The sequence below is a fragment of the Salvia hispanica genome, chromosome 6 (assembly GCF_029641045.1).
Source record: "Salvia hispanica isolate PSC_SH4W2 chromosome 6, Shi_PSC_v1, whole genome shotgun sequence".
NCBI classification, from domain to species: domain Eukaryota; kingdom Viridiplantae; phylum Streptophyta; class Magnoliopsida; order Lamiales; family Lamiaceae; genus Salvia; species Salvia hispanica.
Genome location: NC_142697.1, coordinates 4,279,553 through 4,303,009, shown reverse-complemented (window position 1 = coordinate 4,303,009; position 23,457 = coordinate 4,279,553). Strand labels below are relative to the sequence as shown.

Sequence of the window (23,457 nt, the reverse complement as noted above, 5' to 3'; positions counted from 1 at the left end):
TTTCACATGACTTCTATTTCCTAATTATTTTTCCAATGCTTTTAGGGATCGTGTTGATTTTTCACTCGCTCGCAGCTGATCACTGATCGAGGAATTGTACACCTAGGATAGGCTGATCACGTCTCCTAGGCTCTACTCACCAACCCCTCACTCCTACAGTCGCATAGTAAGCTCGGGATTAGCTTCTAACACAATTCAACACAAAGGATCCACCCCCGGTTTATCACCTAATCGGTTCTAACTCGAAGGTCCCTTATCTTTGTTTGCTCCTTATTCTAAGTCATTTTCATATTTGATTTTTTGAGTCCATTTTTCATCTTAAAAAGTGCGTTAACATAATGCAATAAAGGACTACAATTTGATTCACATCAGGTGTCGTCCATGCGCTCGTCCGACCACTGGTGGATGGACAAGAACTCACCGACACGTCGTCCGTTGCCTCGTCCGCCAATTGCAGGCCCAAGGGCGAGCACGAACAAGGACGAGCGACACATTTTCGAAAAAATAAATTATGAAATAAAGTAGGGAATAGAATGAGCATTCAAAAAAAATTGTTATTTTACTTCATTCCATCCGAAAAAAGACAGCCAAAAGTTAAAGTTTTTAATCCAATATACTAAGTAGGCATTTAAATCTCCCATGCATCCCAATCATTTTTGTGGCCATGAGCAATAAGTAAGAACCTATGTGTGAAACATGGATTAAAACACAATTTTACAAAATGACTATAAAATCCAAGTGTAAAAAGACTCAAAAATCAAATATGAAAAAAATAAAAATCTAATTGTGTAAAAATGTCTTAAAACCTTAGGCCATGTTTGGTTGTCAGGATTCTCTCTGGGAAAGTAATCTGATTCCTTAAATTTTAAATTCCTGCGTTTGATTCGGTTTTTAATCAAACTGGGAAAGTAATCATAATCCGAGAACAAGGAAAGTTAGTACAACTTTCCAGGATTCTGAATCCTAACTTTTCTTAGGTATTCTTTTTCCCAGTTTTAGGATTCTTACATATTTAAGCAATATAGTATAGTTTTATTATTATTATTATTATTATTATTATTATTATTATTATTATTATTATTATTATATTTTAAAAATAATTTTAAATTATAAATTATGCTTAATTTCACTATAATAAATAACTATAATTAAAATTATCATAATTATAACTATAAATTGTATAATGAATAATAATTATTATATTATATAAATTATAATTAATCAATAAAGTCATAATGAAATTTTAATTTATAAAATTTATTCAATTATAATATCTGTAAATTTTATAATTATAATATAATAATTATTATATTTATTATTATAATAAATGAGTATAATACTCCATGTAACTATAACTATAATTATATTATTATATATTATGATGGATAATCCATATTTAAACTATCCATCGTAATGATAAACATAATAATATAATAAGTATTATTATTTATAATTAATAATTTATTAAAATTTTATAATATTATTCTTTTTTATAAATAAAAAATAATAAATATATTTTTAGTTTGGTGTTTAAATTAAGTATAAATTTAAAATCTTGATATTCTCCAAATACAGGAAAGTAAAGTTACTAGGAATCATATTTTCGAAATTCATTTTCCCAGGAATCATTTTCATTGCCAACTTTACTTTCCCGCCAACCAAACATGGCCTTAGTGTTTGTTAACATGCAATATGGAGTAACAAATTTTTACATTTTGGGCGATAATTTTTTGTTGAATTTGTATTTAATTTTAGTTAATTGAATTAATCGGATGAAAATTGGATAGAATTTAGAATAAGTTAAATTAACTGGATGAAATTTTCAAATATCCAATTATTTTGTCTCTAACCATTTAGAACATTTATCAATTTTAAGTACATTTTCTCTCTACTTGAACTCATAAAATCTCGTATCATCCCAAAAATGCAATAATCTTATTTTAAACAAAAAGAATAGTATACATATCAAAATCAAATAGAATTTGATATATTTTTTTGTATTTTTAGAAACAATATAACAATCGAACTAGATGCATAATATTTAGATTGAACTTATTTAGAATGAGCTGCTGTATGTATACATTCTGGAAAGAGGCAAATTATATGTGTGCATTACAGTGGAGTTGAGTTACAACATAATATAGAATAGACTTTGGAAGTAAGTTGAGATGGGTTGGAGTTGAGTTGGATCGCTTGTGCAGCAGCATCCCCACCAGATCCTTGAAAAACAATATGCAGACGAGCATATTGTGTTCGACCCGAAAGCACAAGCACAGGATCACCACCATGTACCGTATAAGTTAGCCCGTCAACAATTCAATCCATGGAATCACCCTCATCTATCTCGTCTGGTACGTGCAATTTTTCAATGGCAGCCTGTTCAGAACATGCCAAAACCTCATAAACAACGGATGGAATGAACAATACTGATAAACAAGGTTTGTGTATTCTAACAAATCTATACGAGGGAGTAATAATTAGTTATAAGTCCATAGACTATAAAGATATGAGTTTGTTACCTTAATAAGAGCGACATCAGTTGCAGATGGTTTCAAATCCAATGCCAGTCCGAAATGAAGCATGGCGTTATCGTACATATTTCTCCGCTTGTATATGTTGCCCATTAACGCATAGACACTACTTTCACATGGGGCGTACTCTTTGAGCTCCTCGAGGACTGCTAGGGCCCCATCAAGATCATCGATGCTCACAAGGATGTTAGCCTTCTGATATAGTGGGAGAGGGTTCTTCTTATCAGCCAATACAGCTCTTTCCATCATCTCCAGTGCTGCATCATTTCTCTGTTGGAAGTTATGAGAATTGTTAGTCAAAACTGATTCCAAGATAGGATAGTCTTTTCGTAATATATTTATCTACCCTCAATGCATGCAAAGCAGTCCCAAGGTATGACATTATGACAGAAGAAAGTGGATTGATTTGGAAAGCCATCCGGAAATGATGCTCCGAGAACTCAAACTTCTCTTGCCGAAGATATATCATCCCTAGTCCATACCAAGCATTATAGTGTCTGGAGTCTATTCGAAGGGCACTCTGGTAGCTCTTGATACCATTTTCGAAATCTTCCAAAGCCACATATCTATAAACAAACACAGGTTTGATTACTAAAAATAGCAACAGTAAGAAATATGGTATACGTATATAGCAGGGAATTAGATTGTGATCCATACTCGTGACCACACAAGGTGTGGGCATATGCGAATCTTGAATTTAATTGCACAGAACGCTGGAAATTCTTGAGAGCAGTTTCGTGATCTTTCTGTAAGCTATAGCAATTACCCATAGCACACCTGTAATACAACATACATAAATCAGTCGCAATAGCACGTGTTGTGTTGTGTTGTGTAATTAACTTGAATTCCACAAAAGGTATGCAAGAAGCCAAACATCTATGCGTATCTTATTAATGTATAAAGCTAAGTACAGTTGAGTGTGATGGAAAGTACCACGATTGAGAAGCCAAACGGTCGGTTGATATCAGCTCCTGGGCCAAGTAACTCAACTTCATATCTTCTTTCAAATGCTAAAAGTTGGAGGCAGATTGAGTAAATAAAAAAGTTAAAATTCATGGGTTGAGCTGAAATGGTAACTGATTAAGAATAAAAGTATAATCTAAACGAATAAGGCCTGATAGAATACAGATTGACACTATAAGAGGGAAGACCACAATTTTAAATGCATAGTCCCCTATCGCAATCATGAATCATCAAGATAAAGTGGGTTTGAAGCCAAGGAATGAATGACAACTGGGAAAATAATTTTAAAGATAAAACTCACATATAAAACTGTGGAATATATATCCATTCCATCCAAACTGTAAGGAGAAGCAATGCGTGCACGACTGAAGGCACGGTCAGCTTCAAGATAATCAACCATTTCGAAGTAAGCTTTCCCGACCTGTGCTTGAGTGAGATCATATACAAGATGACAGTCAAAGATATGTAAAGGTCGAAGCAGACATACACTCACACAAGTGTATGAACAGCAATGATATTAAATGCTTGACAATGAAGTACAGAGCAAACAACAAGATAAGCGTATCAAGTGCTACCAAGCTCTCTTGAGTTTATCTTTCTAAAAATGAACTTGCAAAGAATCTTTAACTCTTAAGGGGGAACTGTTTACCTGAGAAAGCACCCATCCGGTATTATAATGCTTTTGTGGAAGTTCCATGTAGATGCTCAATGCATCCTGTTCAGGACAAGCAGGACTTTACTTTACATGTAAACTAATGGCAAATAAATTTCCTTCAAGATTACTGACTACTACCTGGCATCTGCAAAGACATGAGAGTCTGAAGCCTTCCCCAAGAAGGCTTAGGAGACCCAGAATATCAGAAGCACCATCTGCAACTTTGGAGCTGCTCAAAATCACTGCACCGTGTGATCTGGTTGCTCCTTCTGGTTCAAGAGACCTATTATCACCACTAGGTGACGAGGTCGAACTGGTAACATTTAATCTAGATTCATCATACACCTCATGATGGTTACCTAAAAAAGCAATAATTCAGTTAGGTCAGATCAAAAGACTATCTGTGTAACAGCTTTGAAACTTCCTTGTTCAGCTCTCTCTTTCCCTCAATTAACCCTTCACTGGTTAACTAATTGGTAATTCACAGAACAAATATTAGGAAACCACTCATCTAGCATCTTCTAAGGTAAATAATTAAGAAACCACTTATGTACTTAGCATCTAAGGTTAATCAATCAAAATATTGCTACTAATAAAAGAACAACATAAACTTCATTAACGTCAAATATTAGGAAACTTATGTAGCATCTAAAGTAAATAATTAAAAAATTGAATGGAAAGTGTTGAATATCAATTGGAAGCCATCCACAAACCATGAAACTAGTTTTCTGAACATCAAAAAAGCTGGGGAAACACAGTAAAGAGCTATAGGTGAAGGACCACTCAGAATGATGTTAGAATATGATTCAGGGTTCAAGATTACAAAATGCATAATAACCAGGTCTAATGGTTTCAATACAGTTACATTATGTCAAGCTTTACTACACAAATCTTCATTTATATAACTCATCAGATAAAACATAAAGAGATAAAATTTTATGAAAAAAGCCAAGCAATCAATTATTTACCTTCGTCAGCAATCTCACTTGAAGAAGGGTGACTTTTTCGAAGTGTCGAAGATCGTGAAGCCACTGAGTTTAACTTGGATCCCCCGAGATATTTAGAAGAGTGGCTTATTCCATTCCCAGAAGCTACAGATGTACTTGAATTTGCATTGACAGATTCTCCAGCAAGTCTCATGCTTCGTCGTTGCCCGGAATCAGAAAATAGCCTCTCAGACACCTAAACGCATATGAAGGAACTGACAAACTTTAGGACAATTTCTCAACTAATTCTAATTGTGTTGTCTCTATCACAAAAAGAAGTCATGACTCCAAAATTTCACCCTATACCAATGGTTATTTGTTAGTTTCAAAACTTGGCCCTCTTTGCTGCTGTAGCAGAATCCAATATAACTCCAGCCCCCTCAAGATATGTCTCATAAGCTAAAAGAATATGGGTGGATGAAAAAAGATTGTACAAGATTCTCGGATAGGTTTCAGAATAAAATTTATCAGTTTGGAACGAGAGAAACTAACGGAAAGCATATAAGTGAGCAGTACCCATCACAAGCAACTATGAAGAGAATTGAACTTAAACTTGAGACATAAAGTACAGTCAAAATGTATTTTGCATTTTTGCAGAGGCTATTACTGAACTCTGAGAGGTTATATTATTATACAGTTAATAAGGAAATCGTGTGGGATTGATGAAGGAGAAAAAGAGATCCAGAGGAAATAAATACTAGTTTCAAACGGGAACTTAGGAAACAATAAACTTGCAAACAGTGGCCAAAATGAGTAATAGCATGCACAAAACTATTAGTACAATAACAAAATACTAGTACTAAAATATCTCAACCTTTCTTAATTTTCCTTCATCAACAAATTTTCTTCTAGGGCCTGCAACAGCAGAGTTCATGGTTACTCGTTGGGAGACATCAGCTCCATATGTTCTCATATTCGGCCCATTTGGTAGTGCATTCCTGCATACTGGAGGTGGACCAACTCCAGATAACTGCAATACATTAAGTAGTTTAAGAACAAACTTAGTATTCTTTAGCACAAAAGATAAGAAACAAAGACAAGTTTCTATAATACCATAAGTGAATCTCACTTGATCATTCTCCAAAAAGATCAATATAATTCACCGAAAAATAAGCAATATATAAAGAATACCAGCAAATAAGATGATTAATTTCAGTCAGACAGCAAGTACAAAGACAGTAACAAAACTTCCACAATTTAGATGAGAGAGTTTGAAAATAAATACATGTCATCACCAACATTCAGCTTAAATATAAAAAACAGAGAGCATGATCATGGCCACCAGCATGAGAGCTCAAACAGAGTAATGCAGCATCAATATGCAGCCGGTGCTACAAAAAAAATGGAGAAGATGAACGAAAAGGAAAGTTCAACTATCCATTATCAAGCCCAAAATGACAAGAAACAGCATCAATACATGATTATACCTGTGCTTGTGTAGCCATCGGGGAAGGAGTACTGTAAAATGGCAAGCTGGTGGGACCACCATGAAGGGGCTGATTGGAAGTTGTTGCATAAGAGTTACCAGACATCTCTCTTAGGTTATTACCATAAGTGTGCTTCAATTTTCTTGGACTAACATCATCAGAGACTGAACTCCTGTTTGAAGTAATCTCATGATCCTCATTTGTTGCTTGGGAACTATGGGAAGGCAAACCACGTTGCAGGTATTGCTTCTGAATAAGAAGAGAAGCTCCGTCGTCAAAGACTAAAGTCGCTTCTTCAGCAGCACCTGAAATGATGCCAATTTTATCTGGTTAAAAAAGAGAGCTTTTTATAGCACTGTTTGAAATTTAAACTATAGATGAAAAGATAATGGCAACATACTGATTAAAATGGGAGAAAAATATGCTCAAGTTCAAGTAAAGACTCATCCCAAAGGAAATAGAAAAGCATTACATTGATAAAAATGTTTCAAATTTCACAAAACTCAAAATAGTAAGGCATTACCCAAATGTGCAGCCAATTTCACATGTTAATTTTCACATCAGTCTAGCTAAGGTTACTAATTTAACTTTGGATCAGATCAGATATATACAGACATATATGTGCATAAAAATCTTTAGAGGCCAATTCCAAATCAGATGTATGAAGCATTTACCAGGAAAAGCAAAGACATGAGAAGCAGCTAAGTATTTCTATTATAAGCATTATTGAAGAGCGTAGAAAAAAAATTTAAAAAGAAAAAAGCCTCATAAATGGCTATCCAATTGCCATTCCTTTAATAGATGGGGTCAGATTGCAGAAAATTAAAAAATATAAAGTAAACAAATATTTAATATACCTAATATACAAAGCTCCTCATAAGCAGCCCATAATAATGGATCCAATGACAGAGCCTGATTGAAGTGATTGATCGCACTCTGCTTTCTATCTGTATACCTGTGATAACAACATATGATATTGAAGAACAAATATAATGCCAATATTTAGCTTGTTTTCCAAAACAACTTTCTACCTAGTAACTTCTCCCAAAACACAATTGCATTTTTTTTCCCAGAAAATTCATTTCCAAGTTCTTCTGAAATCTTATCCACAGTATTCAAACATACCAAGAATTCTCAACAAATTGGGAATTTTCCATTTTATCAGACTTAAATATCTCGATTATTGGGTTGTAAGCCATTAAGACACACTTAACAGTTAACAACATGGAAGAGGCACCATCTTGAGTCCTTGACTCCTTGACAGTTCCAGATATCTGCAACTGTCATCATACTATCGGTAGCACTCACCATAGTTGCTTTCTCTCTTTTCTTAATCATATAGAAGGTAGCACCAACCCATACAAAAATGAAAATTTATTTGAAATATCATGCTTAGTAAAAGCACTTTTCTGCAATATCATCATATGATAATTCATGATGAATCGTGATCGCCCTTTCACTCTGTTCTACACAAGAATAAGCAAACACTGAGTCATGAATTTTACAGTAGACTTTCTAGTGAATAAACAAGAAAGAACTTTATGACCTATGAAGTGGGAAGACCTTAATCCCTTGTCACTTATTGCCCGAGAAATTAGGAAACCACATTGTACTTTAAAAAGAAAACATTCATAAATAGATTATTAATTTAGGATAGAGTTGTTTGTTACTGGTCATTTGAAATCAAATCGCGCTAGAAAGATAGCAGCTAACAATCCCCTGTCCACAAAGAAAAAAAAAACTATGTACTGCAACTTATTGTCCACAACAAACGCTTTTCTAGAGGCCCAACCTTAATCAATAATCAGAGGACACATATCTACAATCAGACCACAATTTTTAACATCTCCTTATGATCAAAAGAAAGCCGCTCAATACACAGTGCAACTCGAAAAAAGAGCCTCAGCCTTGTTTCCCTTAATGTGTCAGTTTCAATTAATATAGACAGGAACGAAAAAAAGCATACAAGGACTAGAGAAAATGGCAACTGCAATCCAACCCAAAAAGACAGCAAAATCCAATGTAATTAAGAATTGAATAAGGTATCACGTTAAAACCTGTACACAAGTCCAAGAAGGAAATGCCCAGCAGCTCCATTTGGAACCTGCGACAAGTAAGGAAACTACTAACTATCATTCCCATACAAATGATTATTTCCGCAAATAACAGCTTCAGCCAAAAGTCATGTAAGTATAACCATTACAGCTGAAAGACAAATTATACTTAATGAGCATACTTCCACATTAGACTCATTAGGGGATAATGCTGCTTCTGCTTCATTCAAAAGATCCATCTGGAAGCACGCCAGTGCAAACAAATAGCGACATTCAGCTATATGTGTTCCTTGAATCGAAGAGAACAAAGAATTAAATAAGCCATTTTCCACACATAGTGCAACAATATGCCATGATTAAATGTTACAAAGATAAGAGAATAAATCAGTAATCATGCACCATAACTAATCATGGTCCATTAATCAATTGGTCAGATATTCAGATAAATGAAGAAAATTTTGCAGCACATACCCTTCAAAATGTGATAAGCGCAGTGTGCTTGATTGTTTTGCAAATAACAGCTAGCAAGCAGTTGCAGATTTTTCTGCACTCAACAAAATAAATATCAATGAAACAAAACTATTCAAATTCAATCAAATTCAAAGCTAGTCCAGACTTAGCCATACCCAACATTCAACAAACAAATTTAGGAAATCACAAATGTTAATTTCAATTTTCAAGACAAACATCACTAAGATAACCACAAAGTCCCACTCCTTCCCACATAATTATACAAAGCCGGAAACAATATATGCAGCAATGCATGAAAAGTACATTTTCAGACAAAATCAAAAACCATGTATCTTGTTTGACATGAAGTAGGTGAAACAACAATCAACATACTGGAGTTAATCGCCGTGCTCCCACCAGACTACATTATACAATAAAAGAAGTAGGAGTATAAAATATATGGCATTGCAACTCAACTCATCTCAACTAGTGGTGTCCCAGTACTGAAATTAGAAATAATACTTGAGGAAATCACAAGTGTTAATTTCAAGACTAACCACTAAGATATAACTACAAATTCCCACTCCTTCCCACATAACTGTACAAGCCAACAACTATATGCAGTAGCACATTAAAAGTACTGGAGTATCATTTTTCGACAAAGTAAAAAACCATGACTCTTGTTTGACAGGAAGTAGAAGTGAACTAAAAAGTACTAACAGACTGGGGTTAATAGCTGCGCTCCCACCAGACTACATACATTATACAACCAAAGATGTATAGGATGTGTAAACTATACGGCATCGCAATTTAAACTCCACATGGCTTCATCATTCAGCTCAATCTCAAAAAGGGGTTCACTTCAAATAAAACATAAGTGCCGTAATTGCTTTTCCAGAAATAATTGTAAATAATATTCCACAATTCCACAGTTCCGCATTGTATTTAAAATTTCATCATCAGGCCATATTCAAAAAAACTAACCTCGGAAGGAAATTCAGCGCAGAGGCGCTCGCACATGAAAATGGCATTTCGGTACATTAGTTGCTGGAGGCTGTTGCGGACACTATCAGCAAGTATAGCCTCCATCTTGGCCGTAAATTCAAACACTTTTTTAGGCCAAACTAAGGATTTGGGAGATCTTATACGAAATCAATACTTATACTCACTCAGATTGCGAGAGACTGAGATGGAGGGAGATGGAGGTTTGAAAAAAAATCTCACTAGATTTTAAATTGTGAAAGAAGATAAGCTGAAAACGGAGAAAGTTGGTTAATTGTACAAATTCGGAGATGTTCTCGGAATTAAACATCAACGGAAAACAAAAACAACATCTCGTTGGAATCAGCTAATTCGTGAGGCAAAACCCCCAATTGACAAAAACCCTAAGATTTGAAAATTTCTTAATTTTGAAGCAAACAGTAGTTTTAGTAACGCGTGTCTTAGTTAAAATTCAAATTCGGCATATATTTTGTCCTTCCTCTTTTTAAATTTATTTATTACTCCTAGTAAGATTTTAGTAGTTAAAATCATTAACTTTATATGTGCTACAATATTTCTGCGTATTTTTTTTTTTAGCCACACCCGATATTTAATTTACGGTGGACCCGTTTGATAAGCTAGTAATGCCTAGATATAGATACTTATAAGACTATTTCTAAGTGTTTGATATCATAGTCAACCTATTATGTCAGCCCGTGATTTTCTCTATGGCCCATCCGAGCCGCAAATTTTTCCTTAAAATACAAAGATATGTATCTCACAAATTTGGTCGGATAGCATTTCTACCTCATTTATTATGATTTTTAATACAAAATCCAGGTAATTTCTTGTCTATCAAACAACAACGAAAAAACCTTCATCCGAGCTTATCTTGACACGAAGCCGCATTTTTTATCTTATTTAACAAATCTTGTTATATCTCATCTTTCTTAATACTAACATCGTTTATTTAACCGAATGTTTTGTTCGCAAGATATATTTTCGTCTACCAGCATACATAATTTTCCACGAATCATAGACTATAGGACAATTGAGAAAAATATCAAATTGTGATATTTGATCATTTTTTTCAATTGCAGAATTTGACCAAACTCCGTACCCTTAAATTTTCCAGCAAACGCGATCTACTTGGATAATAGTAAACTCTACGTCCACAAACTGTATATCTTAAACCTTATAACGTTGTTTCCAACACAATCCAATATCCTAACTAATAACTAAACGAGCAGTCATTTCTTGAAGAATCTCTAAATCAACAACGCATTTATAGTTTAGCGGTGAATTGAAATAGTATTACTTGATTTGGTGGAGGTGTAGCTCAAGAATTGTAAACTAAATTAGAGTTGGAGAATTGTAATTTAATTACATGATGAATTAGATGATGTATTTGTAGACATGAGTTTATTCACTACAAGCTTTTGACTACTTCTATTCTTTCTCTTTAGACATTGTTAGGTTATCCTCCTATTTGGAACCATGAGAAATTAGATGCAAACATTTGGTGAACAGATTTATTCACGAATTATTGCTAATTTCATTGAATAAATTACCATTTTTGCATTTCATCGAATTAGGTTTTATGGTTAATTTTTGGTAATTTCATTGGACATTGATAATTAAGCGAAATGACATGAAAAATGGAGATTGCAATTTTCTTATTGCGTGTTGTAATTTTTCTACATTTAAAATTATATTTTTAGAGGCTAAATTATTCGGTTCAAGACAACTCAAGTTACACAATTTTCATGTCCAAATCAGATCAGACAAAACATGGATTCGCCATCGGACCAATTTTAAGCCGATCAAGTTTTTTTAACACTATGTTCACAAATATAAGTGTTTCTAACTACACAATTCCTTCATTTTTGAAAAACAATTCTTTTTCTGGTGTGACCATAGGTGTACCGAACTAATCTTGCTCGCCTGAGTATGTGAATTTTAAGACCGAAAGTCTCTCAGCAGTTGGTGAGGTTTTTGAAAAACAATTTATTTTTATTACTATTATAATCTGCATAAATTGAGTCCATTTCCATTAATTTTTTGATTTTCCTATTATACATCTACACAATATACTTTATATAATAGCCTGACATGATACAACTCATAATAATAAGATCAAACATAAACACCACATAATAAAATAAAAAAACATTCAACACGAATATGTCTCGTACACACGATAATGAAGTTATCTTGTTAACATAATTCGATAATGAGAATGACAAATATAGAATAACATTATTGAATTAGAACGAGAATATAAACAAATGCCCACAATAGTTCATTTTTTAAGTCCACTAAAACTAGTCTATTTTCATTTATATATAGATAGAACCCCATGATATCTATAATTCCGACGACATGATAAGGCCAAACTCGGACAACACAATATAAGAAATTTAAAAACGAATATGAACACAATGTAGATTGAGATTATCAACTAGAATGATATCATAGAGAGCGTCACAAGATATATATACTAGCGGGGACGGAGCTAGGAAATAGTATCAAGATGGGCAAAAATATATAGAGAGAAAATTTTGAAGAATTTAAGAAGGGGCATTAAGTGAATAAATGGTGCAAATTAGCAAAAAGGTATAGATATGCATATGTATGTAGAAAAATTTGAGGAGTAGAAAAATTTTAGGAGGGGCATATGCCCCACCTGCCAATACATTGGCTCCGTCCCTGTATACTAGCTACGCTAGACAGTAGTATATTTCAGGTCAATATAACAAAGACAAATCTGACGATTATGAAACTTTACACACGAACATGACTAGATAATGGCAAAACACAAATGTAGACTAACACTATAAACTAGAACGAGATCACATTCTCAACTCCGAAACTCTTACGTGATAAAAGGCTAGGTAAGAAAATAATGGCCGAAGTATGGTAATCCTAAAAAATAATTTAGCATTATAAACTAGAACGAGGTCCCATTAAACTTCCTTTGTTTCTAAAAAAGATCTCATTTTTTATGCTTTGGTACATCCACAAAACTGAATCCATTTTCAGTTCAAACTCTATGATATACAAATAAATACGGAGCATATAATAGTCTAATACAATAACAACACAACATGATAAGGTCGAACACTAACACCACACAATAAGAAAACCTGCAACACGAACTTGTTCCATACAAACACAATAACGTGATTTAATTCATGTCGACACACCTATTGGCAACAAAGGACAAATATAGGTTAATAATTTGTATAAACCAATACAAGATCATAAACAATAGCTCACAATAATTCATTTTTAAAACATTTGCAAAATGAGTTCATTTAATACAGTAACAAAACATGATAAGGTCAAACTCAAACACCACAAGCTAAGAATACCTTGTATAAACGAACATGCCACTTGCAAACACGAACACGAACACGATGACAACACAATTTAATTTATGTTGACACGATCTAATACAACAAAAAACAAATGTAGATTAACATTATGCATTAGAATGAGACTTTAAACAACCACCACAATACATAATAGATAGGCCACACATAGTGTGCATCAAGTGACTCAAGTCAACATTATAACACTAAACCCGAACACCACCAAATACAAACACAACCAGATTACAACAAAATAGAAATATGGACTAATATTATGAACTAGTACGACTTCACATTCTTGAATCCGAGATTCTTGAATGAGAAAAGACTAGGATAAACCATGGCAAGGACAGAGTCATCCTCTGAAGTTGCGCGCGTAAGCATACTTGCTTTGTGTGTAGTTCTTGCCTTGTTGGAGTAGTCGACGAGGCACTTCTCTCCAAACAACATCAAAACGTCACCATTTTTGAAAAGTTTGATTGAATGAATAGTCATATGACCCCAATCAAAATCAAAATTAAAATTATAGTCAAAATAAATACTAATCTCGTACACTAAGGTCCAAGATTCTTCAACTTGATATTCCTTCATCAACCATATGAAAATCCTATCGTAGAAGGTGTAAGAATAACAAAGGCATTCCCTCAAAACATGCAACTTCTCATCCACAACTCCATTACTTGTCGTAGGAACCCCATCTTCAGTAGGAGCAGAGAATATGCCAAAACATTCCGTTTCAAGATCAAAACCACAAATCTGAGTCGAATCATTTAGTATCCAATGGAGGTTGCCATTACATACAATGTGTGAATGGTAAGCGAAAAAGCAACCAGAGGCGGCTCCGGCTTCAACTCGCCTCCATGTTGCCGTTCCAAGGGTGTATACATGACAAGAGTCGAATCCAACGTCCTGATTGATACAAACAACCTTATATCGTGCACTTATTCTGCTCAAACCAAATCCAAAACTCAAAGAATAAAACGACTTGTATTGCTTGGGGCAGCAGAGCTCGATATATTCACAAGTGATAGGATTACATATCTTAATAGGATTGATATATAAGTGTAGTATAAGCAATCCATGAGCTTCTATACCTCTCATTGATAAATATTCTTCTGAGCCTGCTCCGTGAGGGATAATGTATGATGTGAGCGGATGGTAGTGAAGAATATGGTGCTCCACATCGGCTTCGTCTTCGTCTTCAAATTCCAAAACCCTCAGCAGACTTGAGTTCCTCCTCGTCGCCATCGGCATCAACCAAGCTAGGGCGGGTGGGGTTTCCATTTTGGAAAGATGAGATTTTACGAAATCGACGGACTCGAGCAGATTGAGCCATGGCTTGCACAAGCATTTGCTAACGGCAACGCTACGGATGGGGAGGCGTGAGAGGATGTTTGTGCTGACTTCTGATGATAGGTGTTTGAAGAAATTACGCCGCCCCATTAATGGAAGGATTTAGACTGGAGTACTTCTCAAACACACTAAAGAATCACCTGTAACCATGCTCCAAAACAATCGCAAATCCCCCAATTTTTGCGTTTTTGAACAGTGCTATGCAAATATTTATGATTATTGTATCTAAGGTCAATTCTTTCTAGATATTGGAAAGAGGGGACAGAAGGGAGCAAGAAAAGTCACCAGGAAGTTGGAAGGAGGAAAAAGGTCTGAAAAAGAAGAGACTGAGGCGACACAAGTCAAAAGACATTTTATTATTTTTTAGATTATTATTTAATTATTTGTTTGTTTTATGAGTAAAAGTGAGCTAAAGTTATATGTAGATGGACCCATTAAAATTGGGCTTAATAATTAAGTATCATTAGTATCTTATGCAATTTGTTAGTAATAGATGAGTTGGTCGTAGTAAAAAATGAGCTTATTAAGTTAATTCAACCAACGGATTAGTTCAATTTAAATTTATTGTAGTATGTATAATGCATTTCAATGTTTAAATTAATTTTGATTTATTTTAGTACTATATTATTGCAGTATAGTCCATAGTAGATATCACACTTTTCATTTTAGTTTGTTCAATAAAAGATGTTACATTTTTTTTTACAAAGTTCTCTCACATAATCACATTAATATAAATATAATATTTTCTCTCTCCATTTTATACATAAAATAAAATCTTCTAAAATTTCACGTCATTAACAAAGTATGTCATCTATTATGCGACGTAGAGAGTAACTTTTCATTAAAAATTACTCTTTCCGTCCCAGAATAGGAGTCCAATTTAGTTATGGCACGGGTTTTAAGAAATGAATAGAAAAGTGAGTTGAATAAGTTAGTGGACTATTGGTCCCACTTATATATATTAGTTTTATAACCAAATGTGAGTGTAGTAAGTTGGTGTAATGTAAGACCTACTTATCATTTATGGTAAAAGTAAAATAGAACTCTTATTGTGCGACGAACCAAAATGGCAAAATAAGACTTTTATTATGAGACGGATAGAGTATATAATATATAAATAAATTACTAAGAAAAATTTATTTAAGTATGTAATTTATATTATTACAGTTACATGTTTTTGTTTATACTAGTTGTGTTTGTGTTGAAGATTTCGTTGGTGTTACTCCCTCCGTTCCCAAAGAATATGTACTTTAAGTTCGGCAAGAATTTTAATATAAAATTGGTAAAGTAAGAGAGATGTCGAGAGAAAAAGTAATTAAATTTTGTTAGTGGAGAATGAGTCTTATCCCATTAGGGCACTCACAATTGAGGCATTAAATCCAGAGCTCATCTCAGAGCCTAGGGATGTCAATTGGGCTAACCCGCTCGAGTTCGGGCCAATCCACTCAAGTTGTCGGGCTATTTGGGTGCGGGTTATTCGGGCTGTGAATTTTTCGGGTTATAAATTTTTGGCTCTAACCCTAAATTTTTGGGTTTCGAACTAACCCACGGGTTATTCGGGTCAATAGTAATCTTATATGTTACTTTATATCCAATCCAATATTCTAAATTATTAAAAAGAAGATTGTTACAAATAGTAAAGTACTCCCTCCGTTCCATAGTAATAGAGTCATTTTTCCATTTTGCCCGCAGGGGCTTAGCGCAGTTGGTTCCGGGGGAGCAGATATTGCTACAAGGAGCTGGGTTCGAATCCCACTACTGGCGTGTGGGAGCTTCCATCTCTCAGGCACAAGTGTGAGGCCTTGGGAGATGGGCTCCTGTCAGGACAGTGGGTTGAAGGCCTCCTCTCTAACGGGCCGCTGTGTACCCTGATTGAACCCCCTCTCAAACTGTCGGGCCGGGGTGTGGGGTGGCCAGGGTGACCGCATCACCTTTTGCTACAAGAGTCATTTTTCCATTTTGGTACGTTCCTTAGTAATAGAGTCATTTCCCTTTTTAGTAAAAGTCAACATATTTTTCCACACCTACTTTACTCTCTCTTACTTTATTCTATCTTCATCTCTCTACCTTTTTCATTTTCTACTTTATTCTCCATTTACTTAACTCACCTAACACAAAAGAAATGCATCCATTACTATGGAACAGAGAGAGTGTTATCAAAAGTGATCAAGAGAAAGAAAATAATAATAATTGAAAATTGAAACAAAATAGATAAACATATCGTTTAATTAATAGCACACATGAATCTGACTACAATTAAATGAAAATCATGCACTTCATATTGTTGTGGAGGAGTATGAGAAGAGAGGATTGGATTTTATACTTGAAGCCATCAACCATCCTACATATTTAGAAGATCTAACCGGACTAACTAAACTGATGAAATCAGCTGGCAAATTCGAAGTGGATTGGGCTGATGAAACTGGCCATGACGATGATGAATTTTCTCTCATTTGAGTTTTAATTAACGTTGGCAATAGAGAGGTTTATTATTATTAATTTAAAAATAAATTGAAAAAGGATTGGTTTAGCTGAATGCATGTTAATTGCCTAATTCTAAAGGCTAAAAAAAATTCGAGAGAAGACATAATTACCATATATTCTTCATATCAATGTTATATTTAATATTGATATTACCAAATATACTTCATATAAGTATATAATTCAAAATTTTATTTATATTTTTATTTTAAATGCTCAACCCGTGGGCTAACCCGCAACCCATCCGGGCCAGCCCGCGTAACCTGTCGTAGCCCGTGTAGCCCGCTTCTGAATATGGATTGTGATTTTTCGGTCCTAACCCTATGATTTTACCGAGTTATTGGGGTCGACCCGTGGGTTTCGGGCTAGATTGACATCCCTATCAGAGCCTATATTCATTTTCTTCTGTCACGTCAGCAGCCCATTTCCCTGCAATGGGAGTCTATCTCATTTCCACCTTATCACTATTTTCTTTTATCTTTAATGTCAATGTCTAAATAATATTCCATCCGTCCCAACTAAGTTAAGTCGTATTCCTTTTTCGGATGTCCCAACTAAGTTGAGTCATTTCATTTTTTAACAAAAAACAAAACATCCAATCACTCATACTTTATTCCATCACCTACTTTACTCTTTCTTTATCTTTCCTACTTTATTCCCCTCTCCTACTTTTCAACACAATTTCTTAATCTCCGTGCCCAAAAGTTATGAATCAACTTAGTTAGGACGTAGTGAGTGTGAATTAAAATACTCCCTCCGTCCCATAGTAGATGACACACTTATGAAATGGCACGAGATTTTAGGAGATGTTGTTTTGTGTGTTAAATAGAAAGAGAAAATAGCATATTTATATTAATGTGAGAGAGAGTTTTTTCCATAAAAGAAAATGTGACATATTTTGTGGGACAAACTAAAATAAGTGACGGAGGGAGTACATAATAAATTAATTCTCTGATGTATTACAATATTGGAAAAAAAGAATACAACGATAAGAAAATTTCAATAAAATTATAATAAAACATATATAATAGGATAAGAAATATAATGAAGTAATTTTAAAAATAGTGAATAGAGAAGGATGTGGGTGTGTGAGATGAATGTGGTTGTGAGGTATTTATAATAGGAGAAGAAATTTAAAATGATTTTTTAGAAGAAATTTAAAATGATTTTTTGAAATTATCGGCCATGGTGCCCGCAATGGGGGCCTATCTCAGGGCCGATTGAGGATGGCGGATCGACTAAGGCGTATGATCGGTCATGGGGGTGGGGCGATACGCTGGGATTTTGCACTATTTTAAGGTCATTATTTGTTCTTTTTGAGTATCAAAGTTACATAACATGTCCATTATTTGAATATTTTATCTATTTTGGTATTTTGATGTGTGTTGTGAGAAATAAGCGACATAGAGCCTAAAAAGATAGCAAAAAGTCGAAGATGGAAATCTGGAGTATTCGATCCAGCCAGCGGTCCACTGCAACACATCCAACGATCGTTGATCCTGTAGCGGTCCACTTCGAAAAATTAGAGCTAAAAAGAAGAACACGCCCAGCATCCGCTGGGTTGTGCACAACGACCGCTCGGTTACATCCAGTAGTCTACGGAATTGCCAGCGACCGCTGAAACAAGTGAAGCGACCGCTGATCGAGAGACGGAAGCTACGGGATGATTTGCAGCGGCCCGCTGAGAAAACGCTGCACACGGGTTTGCCCTATTTTCTCTCCAAGACTTACCATACTAGAAGAAGGATTTACCATATCAAGGGAATTCGACCCTGAGGCTATAAATACCCCATCAAGCTTCATCAAAGGAATCTTTTGTTGCATAATTTTCAGAGATAATATTTGAGAGTTCCTTCCACTGATCATCAAGATTCAAGGTGTTTGAAGTGTGGAATCCAGAGAGACTACAAGATTCAACCTTTAGATTCTATTTCTTTAGTTTTAATGTTTTCTTTGTTTTCTCTACAAACTATGTGTTTAGCTTATTCCGTAATGTGTAACTAAACTCATAGAATTCTAGGGATGTGTTAGTAACGACTTTGGCTTATACAGTTCATATTTATTTAATAACCGTTTTGTTCATTACTTTGCTTCTTTTCTAAGTGTTGGATAATTGCTTCGTGTTTGAGTGACACATTCTATGATGATCTATTGACTTACAACATAATCGTGAGAGAAGGTTTGCGAGTTAGGACAGTGCTTAGTTGACGTTACAATTAGCTTCCCTTAAAACAACGCGGTTAATTAAGAGCGAGAACATTAAGAGTCTTAGGAGCCTTTAGGAATGACTAATCTAGAATTGACGCCCCTAGTGTCGTAATCATCTTTATGCCGCATGGACGATAAATGTGTGACTCGTTCTAGTAAAATATGAACCATAACTATGAAAACACATAACTGGAATTCCCTTATCTCATCTGTTTTTTCTCTGTGTTTTTATCTGCATTAGTAATTTACTTTCGTTGTTTTTACAATTTTTATTTTCAAAAACCAAAAATCTTTGTTTTCTCCAAACAACATCGTTTTTCTTGTGTTCGATATCCGGTACTAACCTTTAGCTATATTATATATACTCTGTATATTTGCAGGTTTATTTAGTGCTAATAAAAAGTGCATCAGGGGTAGTTGTTGGTGAGTGGCGATTGGCTCTCTACAATGGGAGCCTATTAGCGGCGATGGGGTGGCCGGTCGCTCGGCCTTTGTGATCGGCCACCATTGTGAGTGCCCTTCAAGATAAAAGATTTTCCAAAATTAGAAAATGCATATTCTTGTAGAACGGATTAAAAAGAAAATAGTGTATATGGTTATGGGACGAATGGAATATTTATTTCTTGAATTAAGTTGCTTTGTTCTCTTCCTTTCTGCTGTATCAAAATAATATAATAACATTGGCTTGGGTTCAATAAGAGAAGCAAATATCTATAACATTAAATTATTAATGACAATTCTTTTCTAAATTTCCTTTTACCAGCACTATTCAATCAGGAACACAAAATAAAATCAAGAAATCATCACAAATAACAATAGAAGAAAAAAAAAAGCGAGATACAAATTTGTACTCTGTTTAACATAATCACAATGTCTCTGTTTTCTTCCATAGGCAATCAATCTGTAAGGTACTAAAGCAAGCTCACACTGTCTCCGATGTCAACAACAACGAGGAAGTTCCCTTGTCGCTGTAGTTAGTGTTGTTCCAAATGCACCACCATTCCTTACTCAATTTAAATATTTTATACTACTACCTTTTTCAAACTACATATTACCTCCGTCCCAGATAATTTGAGACACTTAAACCCAGCATGGATTTTAAGAAATCTAATGGCAAGTAAGTTGAAAAAGTTGGTGAAATGTGAGTCCTACTTTTAAAGTATTAATTTTATAATAAAATGTGAGTAAAAATGAATTAGTGGAATATGGGGTCCACTATCAAAACTTATAAAAATGAAATGGGACAAATTATGTGGGACGACCCGAAATAAAATACTGGATCGAATTATCTGGGACGGAGGGAGTACAAGCCTAAGAGACTGACACCAATTTAAACCAAATAAATAAACTGCATATGTTTCTAGCAAATTTAATTTTCTTTATGTATCATCTAACACATGCAAAAGATAAATAGTATATCTTTGCCCCTCCTCACGTCAAATTCTGGCTATGCCATTTCTCTTAGTTTACCAATTGTGGATTAAAACTCATGCCCAACTAAAAGTGTATATTCTTGTGGGATGAAGGGAGTACTAGTTTAAGGGTGTGTTTGAATTGGAGTTTATCTTTCATTTAGATAAGAACACATTTAGCTAAGAACACAACCATTTTGCAACAATGTTTTTCTTGTTTTTCCATTTCTATTTGTGGTATTTGAATTGATGGTATATTATCTATAGTCCTCAATAACACATGTTTGATTTGTTATTTAAAGCCACATAATAGTAGGAAATTCCAAAACTATCCTCGGACTTTTTCTATATTTCCAAGATTGGGGCTATATTAGTAATTTTAGGTAATCTATGATTGAAATAGTATTGTACATATTTTTATCACTCAATTTTTCATAATAATAAACTACCCTTTTTCAACCTTAATTCAATGGGCTCTTGCTCATTGAGGGGACCACACAGAAAATTTAACCAACATATGAAACACTAGATAGGAGTAAGACCATTAAATGCACTTTAAAATGTGCATATCTATCAATTCAAACACATTTATAGAACGTGAGTTAATGAGTTAGTCGAAAGTGAAGATCATTATCAAAAAATGAAAAATTAAATAAATGTGGATAATATTTTGTAGACCGACTGAAATAACGAGTGTGGATAACATTTTGTGGACGGGAAGAGAGGAAATATTAGTGAAATGAGTACGCATCATTTATTTATCTTCGAAACTTGGTGAATTGTTAATATATTTGTAGATAATAATGCAAATATTTATGGGCAAATTTAGACGACAAATTTGGACTTTAATCTAATTAATTGTATTAAACTGAAAAAAGAGCTCACTTCAGATCTCCAATGATTCAAAAGTCAATAAAAAATGCACTTTATATCCTTTAGCTCTACGTATTAGAAAAAAATATTATAAAAAATATTTGAAAAAGCAAAAATAGCATTACAGTTATTTACCTTTCAAATTACTTCCATTCAGCCCGCCATTTTCTATCTTCAAATTTCATCACTAAGCTGCCACTTTTGTTCGCCATTTATTTTCCAGTAAAACGACTCAAAAATTTTCCGAGTGAATGCATTAAAACGGCTCAGTTGCAGGTTGTACACGATAAGACCAATACCGAACACTACAAAATAAAGAAACATTAGGATCTGAACGCTACACGATAAAGAAACCTTAGGACCTGAACGCTACACGATAAAGAAACCTTAGAACCTGAACACTACACTACAAACAAACATTAGAATCCGAACACTACACAACAAACAAACCATAGAATCCGAACACTATGCAGACTAGTATTATGAACTAAAACGAGATCACATTCTCGAATCCGAAATTCTTGAGTGACAAAAGGGTAGGAGTAAAAATCAAGGCGGTAAGGTAACCCGCAACTGCATCCTTGAACATACCCACTTCTTGAATAGTTCTTGCCTTGTTAGAGTAGTAGATGAGCTGATATCTGTACAACGACATCAAAACGTCACCATCTCTGAAATGTCTAATCGGATCAATAGAAATATCATCCCAATCATCATCACAACCAACAGTACTCAACTTGAACTCTACGGTCCAAGAACCCTCGACTCCGTATTCCTTCATCATCCAAATGACAATTTCATTGTCGCGTGTGTAAGAATAACACAGACAACCCCTCAAAACAGACAAATCCCCATCTCGATATCCCATAGGAGGTGCAGAGAAGATCCTAAAACATTCCGTCTCAACATCAAAACCACAAATTCGCAAGTTATCGTTCAAATCAAATACCATCCAATGGACGTTGCCATTGCACACAATGCTTGGACCAAAAAATCGGAAACCAGAAACAGCACCGGCTTCAACTCGCCTCCATGTTCCTGTTCCGAGGGTGTATACATATTGAGACTCGGTGTCCGCATTTCTGTAAACCACCTTATATCGCCCACTTATTTCGCTCACACCAAATCCGAATTTCAACAATTGACCCGGGGCGTAGGCCTCGGGGCAACAGAGCTCAGTATATTCACGAGTCATCGGATTGCATATGTGAACATGAATACCTTTTGGTAACGGTGAGTAGAGGAGAAGCAATCCTCTAGCAGTGATAACATCGATGAATGCCCTGTTTCCGTGAGGGATCACCAAATCCGTGAGCGGAATGTAGTGGAGATCGTGGCTCTTCTCGGCATCATCGACTTCGTCTTCGTCTTCGTCTTCAATTTCGAAAATCGTGCACTGAGTTGAGTCTCTCTCCTTCGGCGTCAGGAGAGCTAGGGCGGGTGGGGTTTTGATTTCGGATTTGGGGAAATCGTCGGAATCGATTAGATTGAGCCATGGTTTGCAAACGGACTTGCTAATTGCGAGGCTTCGGATGGAGAGGCGTGAGAGGATTTCGGTGGTGAGTTCTGATGGTAGATAACTGAAGAAATCAAGCTCCATTGATGGACTCAATTTGGACTGAATCACTGTTCAGTTACAATTCACACTGAAGAAGAAGAGGGCTGCGATTTGGGGATTTTGTTGGAAATGAAATGGATTCCCAAAATTC

General features: G+C 34.8%; 3 protein-coding genes across 3 annotated transcripts; all 3 read right to left on the bottom strand.

The window, feature by feature from the left end:
- Positions 1-2,027: 2,027 nt before the first annotated feature.
- On the bottom strand, positions 2,028-10,491 carry LOC148923095 (cell division cycle protein 27 homolog B-like). Its single transcript, XM_089061358.1, has 16 exons — positions 10,051-10,491; positions 9,088-9,160; positions 8,799-8,905; positions 8,620-8,666; positions 7,420-7,517; positions 6,563-6,867; positions 5,950-6,105; positions 5,118-5,331; positions 4,288-4,508; positions 4,144-4,209; positions 3,796-3,915; positions 3,465-3,541; positions 3,189-3,308; positions 2,878-3,097; positions 2,520-2,801; positions 2,028-2,376 (listed from the first exon to the last, which is right to left on the bottom strand). The coding sequence occupies exons 1-16, from the start codon at positions 10,153-10,155 to the stop codon at positions 2,317-2,319; spliced, it is 2,271 nt and encodes a 756-aa protein (XP_088917484.1). The 5' UTR covers positions 10,156-10,491; the 3' UTR covers positions 2,028-2,316.
- Positions 10,492-13,700: 3,209 nt separating this feature from the next.
- Positions 13,701-14,864, bottom strand: LOC148923094 (F-box protein At3g07870-like). The gene has a single exon (XM_089061390.1). The coding sequence runs from the start codon at positions 14,862-14,864 to the stop codon at positions 13,701-13,703; it is 1,164 nt and encodes a 387-aa protein (XP_088917516.1).
- A 6,920-nt stretch (positions 14,865-21,784) lies between these two features.
- On the bottom strand, positions 21,785-23,457 carry LOC125205145 (F-box protein CPR1-like). The gene has a single exon (XM_048103965.2). It carries the CDS (start codon positions 23,346-23,348, stop codon positions 22,236-22,238), a length of 1,113 nt encoding a protein of 370 aa, XP_047959922.2. The 5' UTR covers positions 23,349-23,457; the 3' UTR covers positions 21,785-22,235.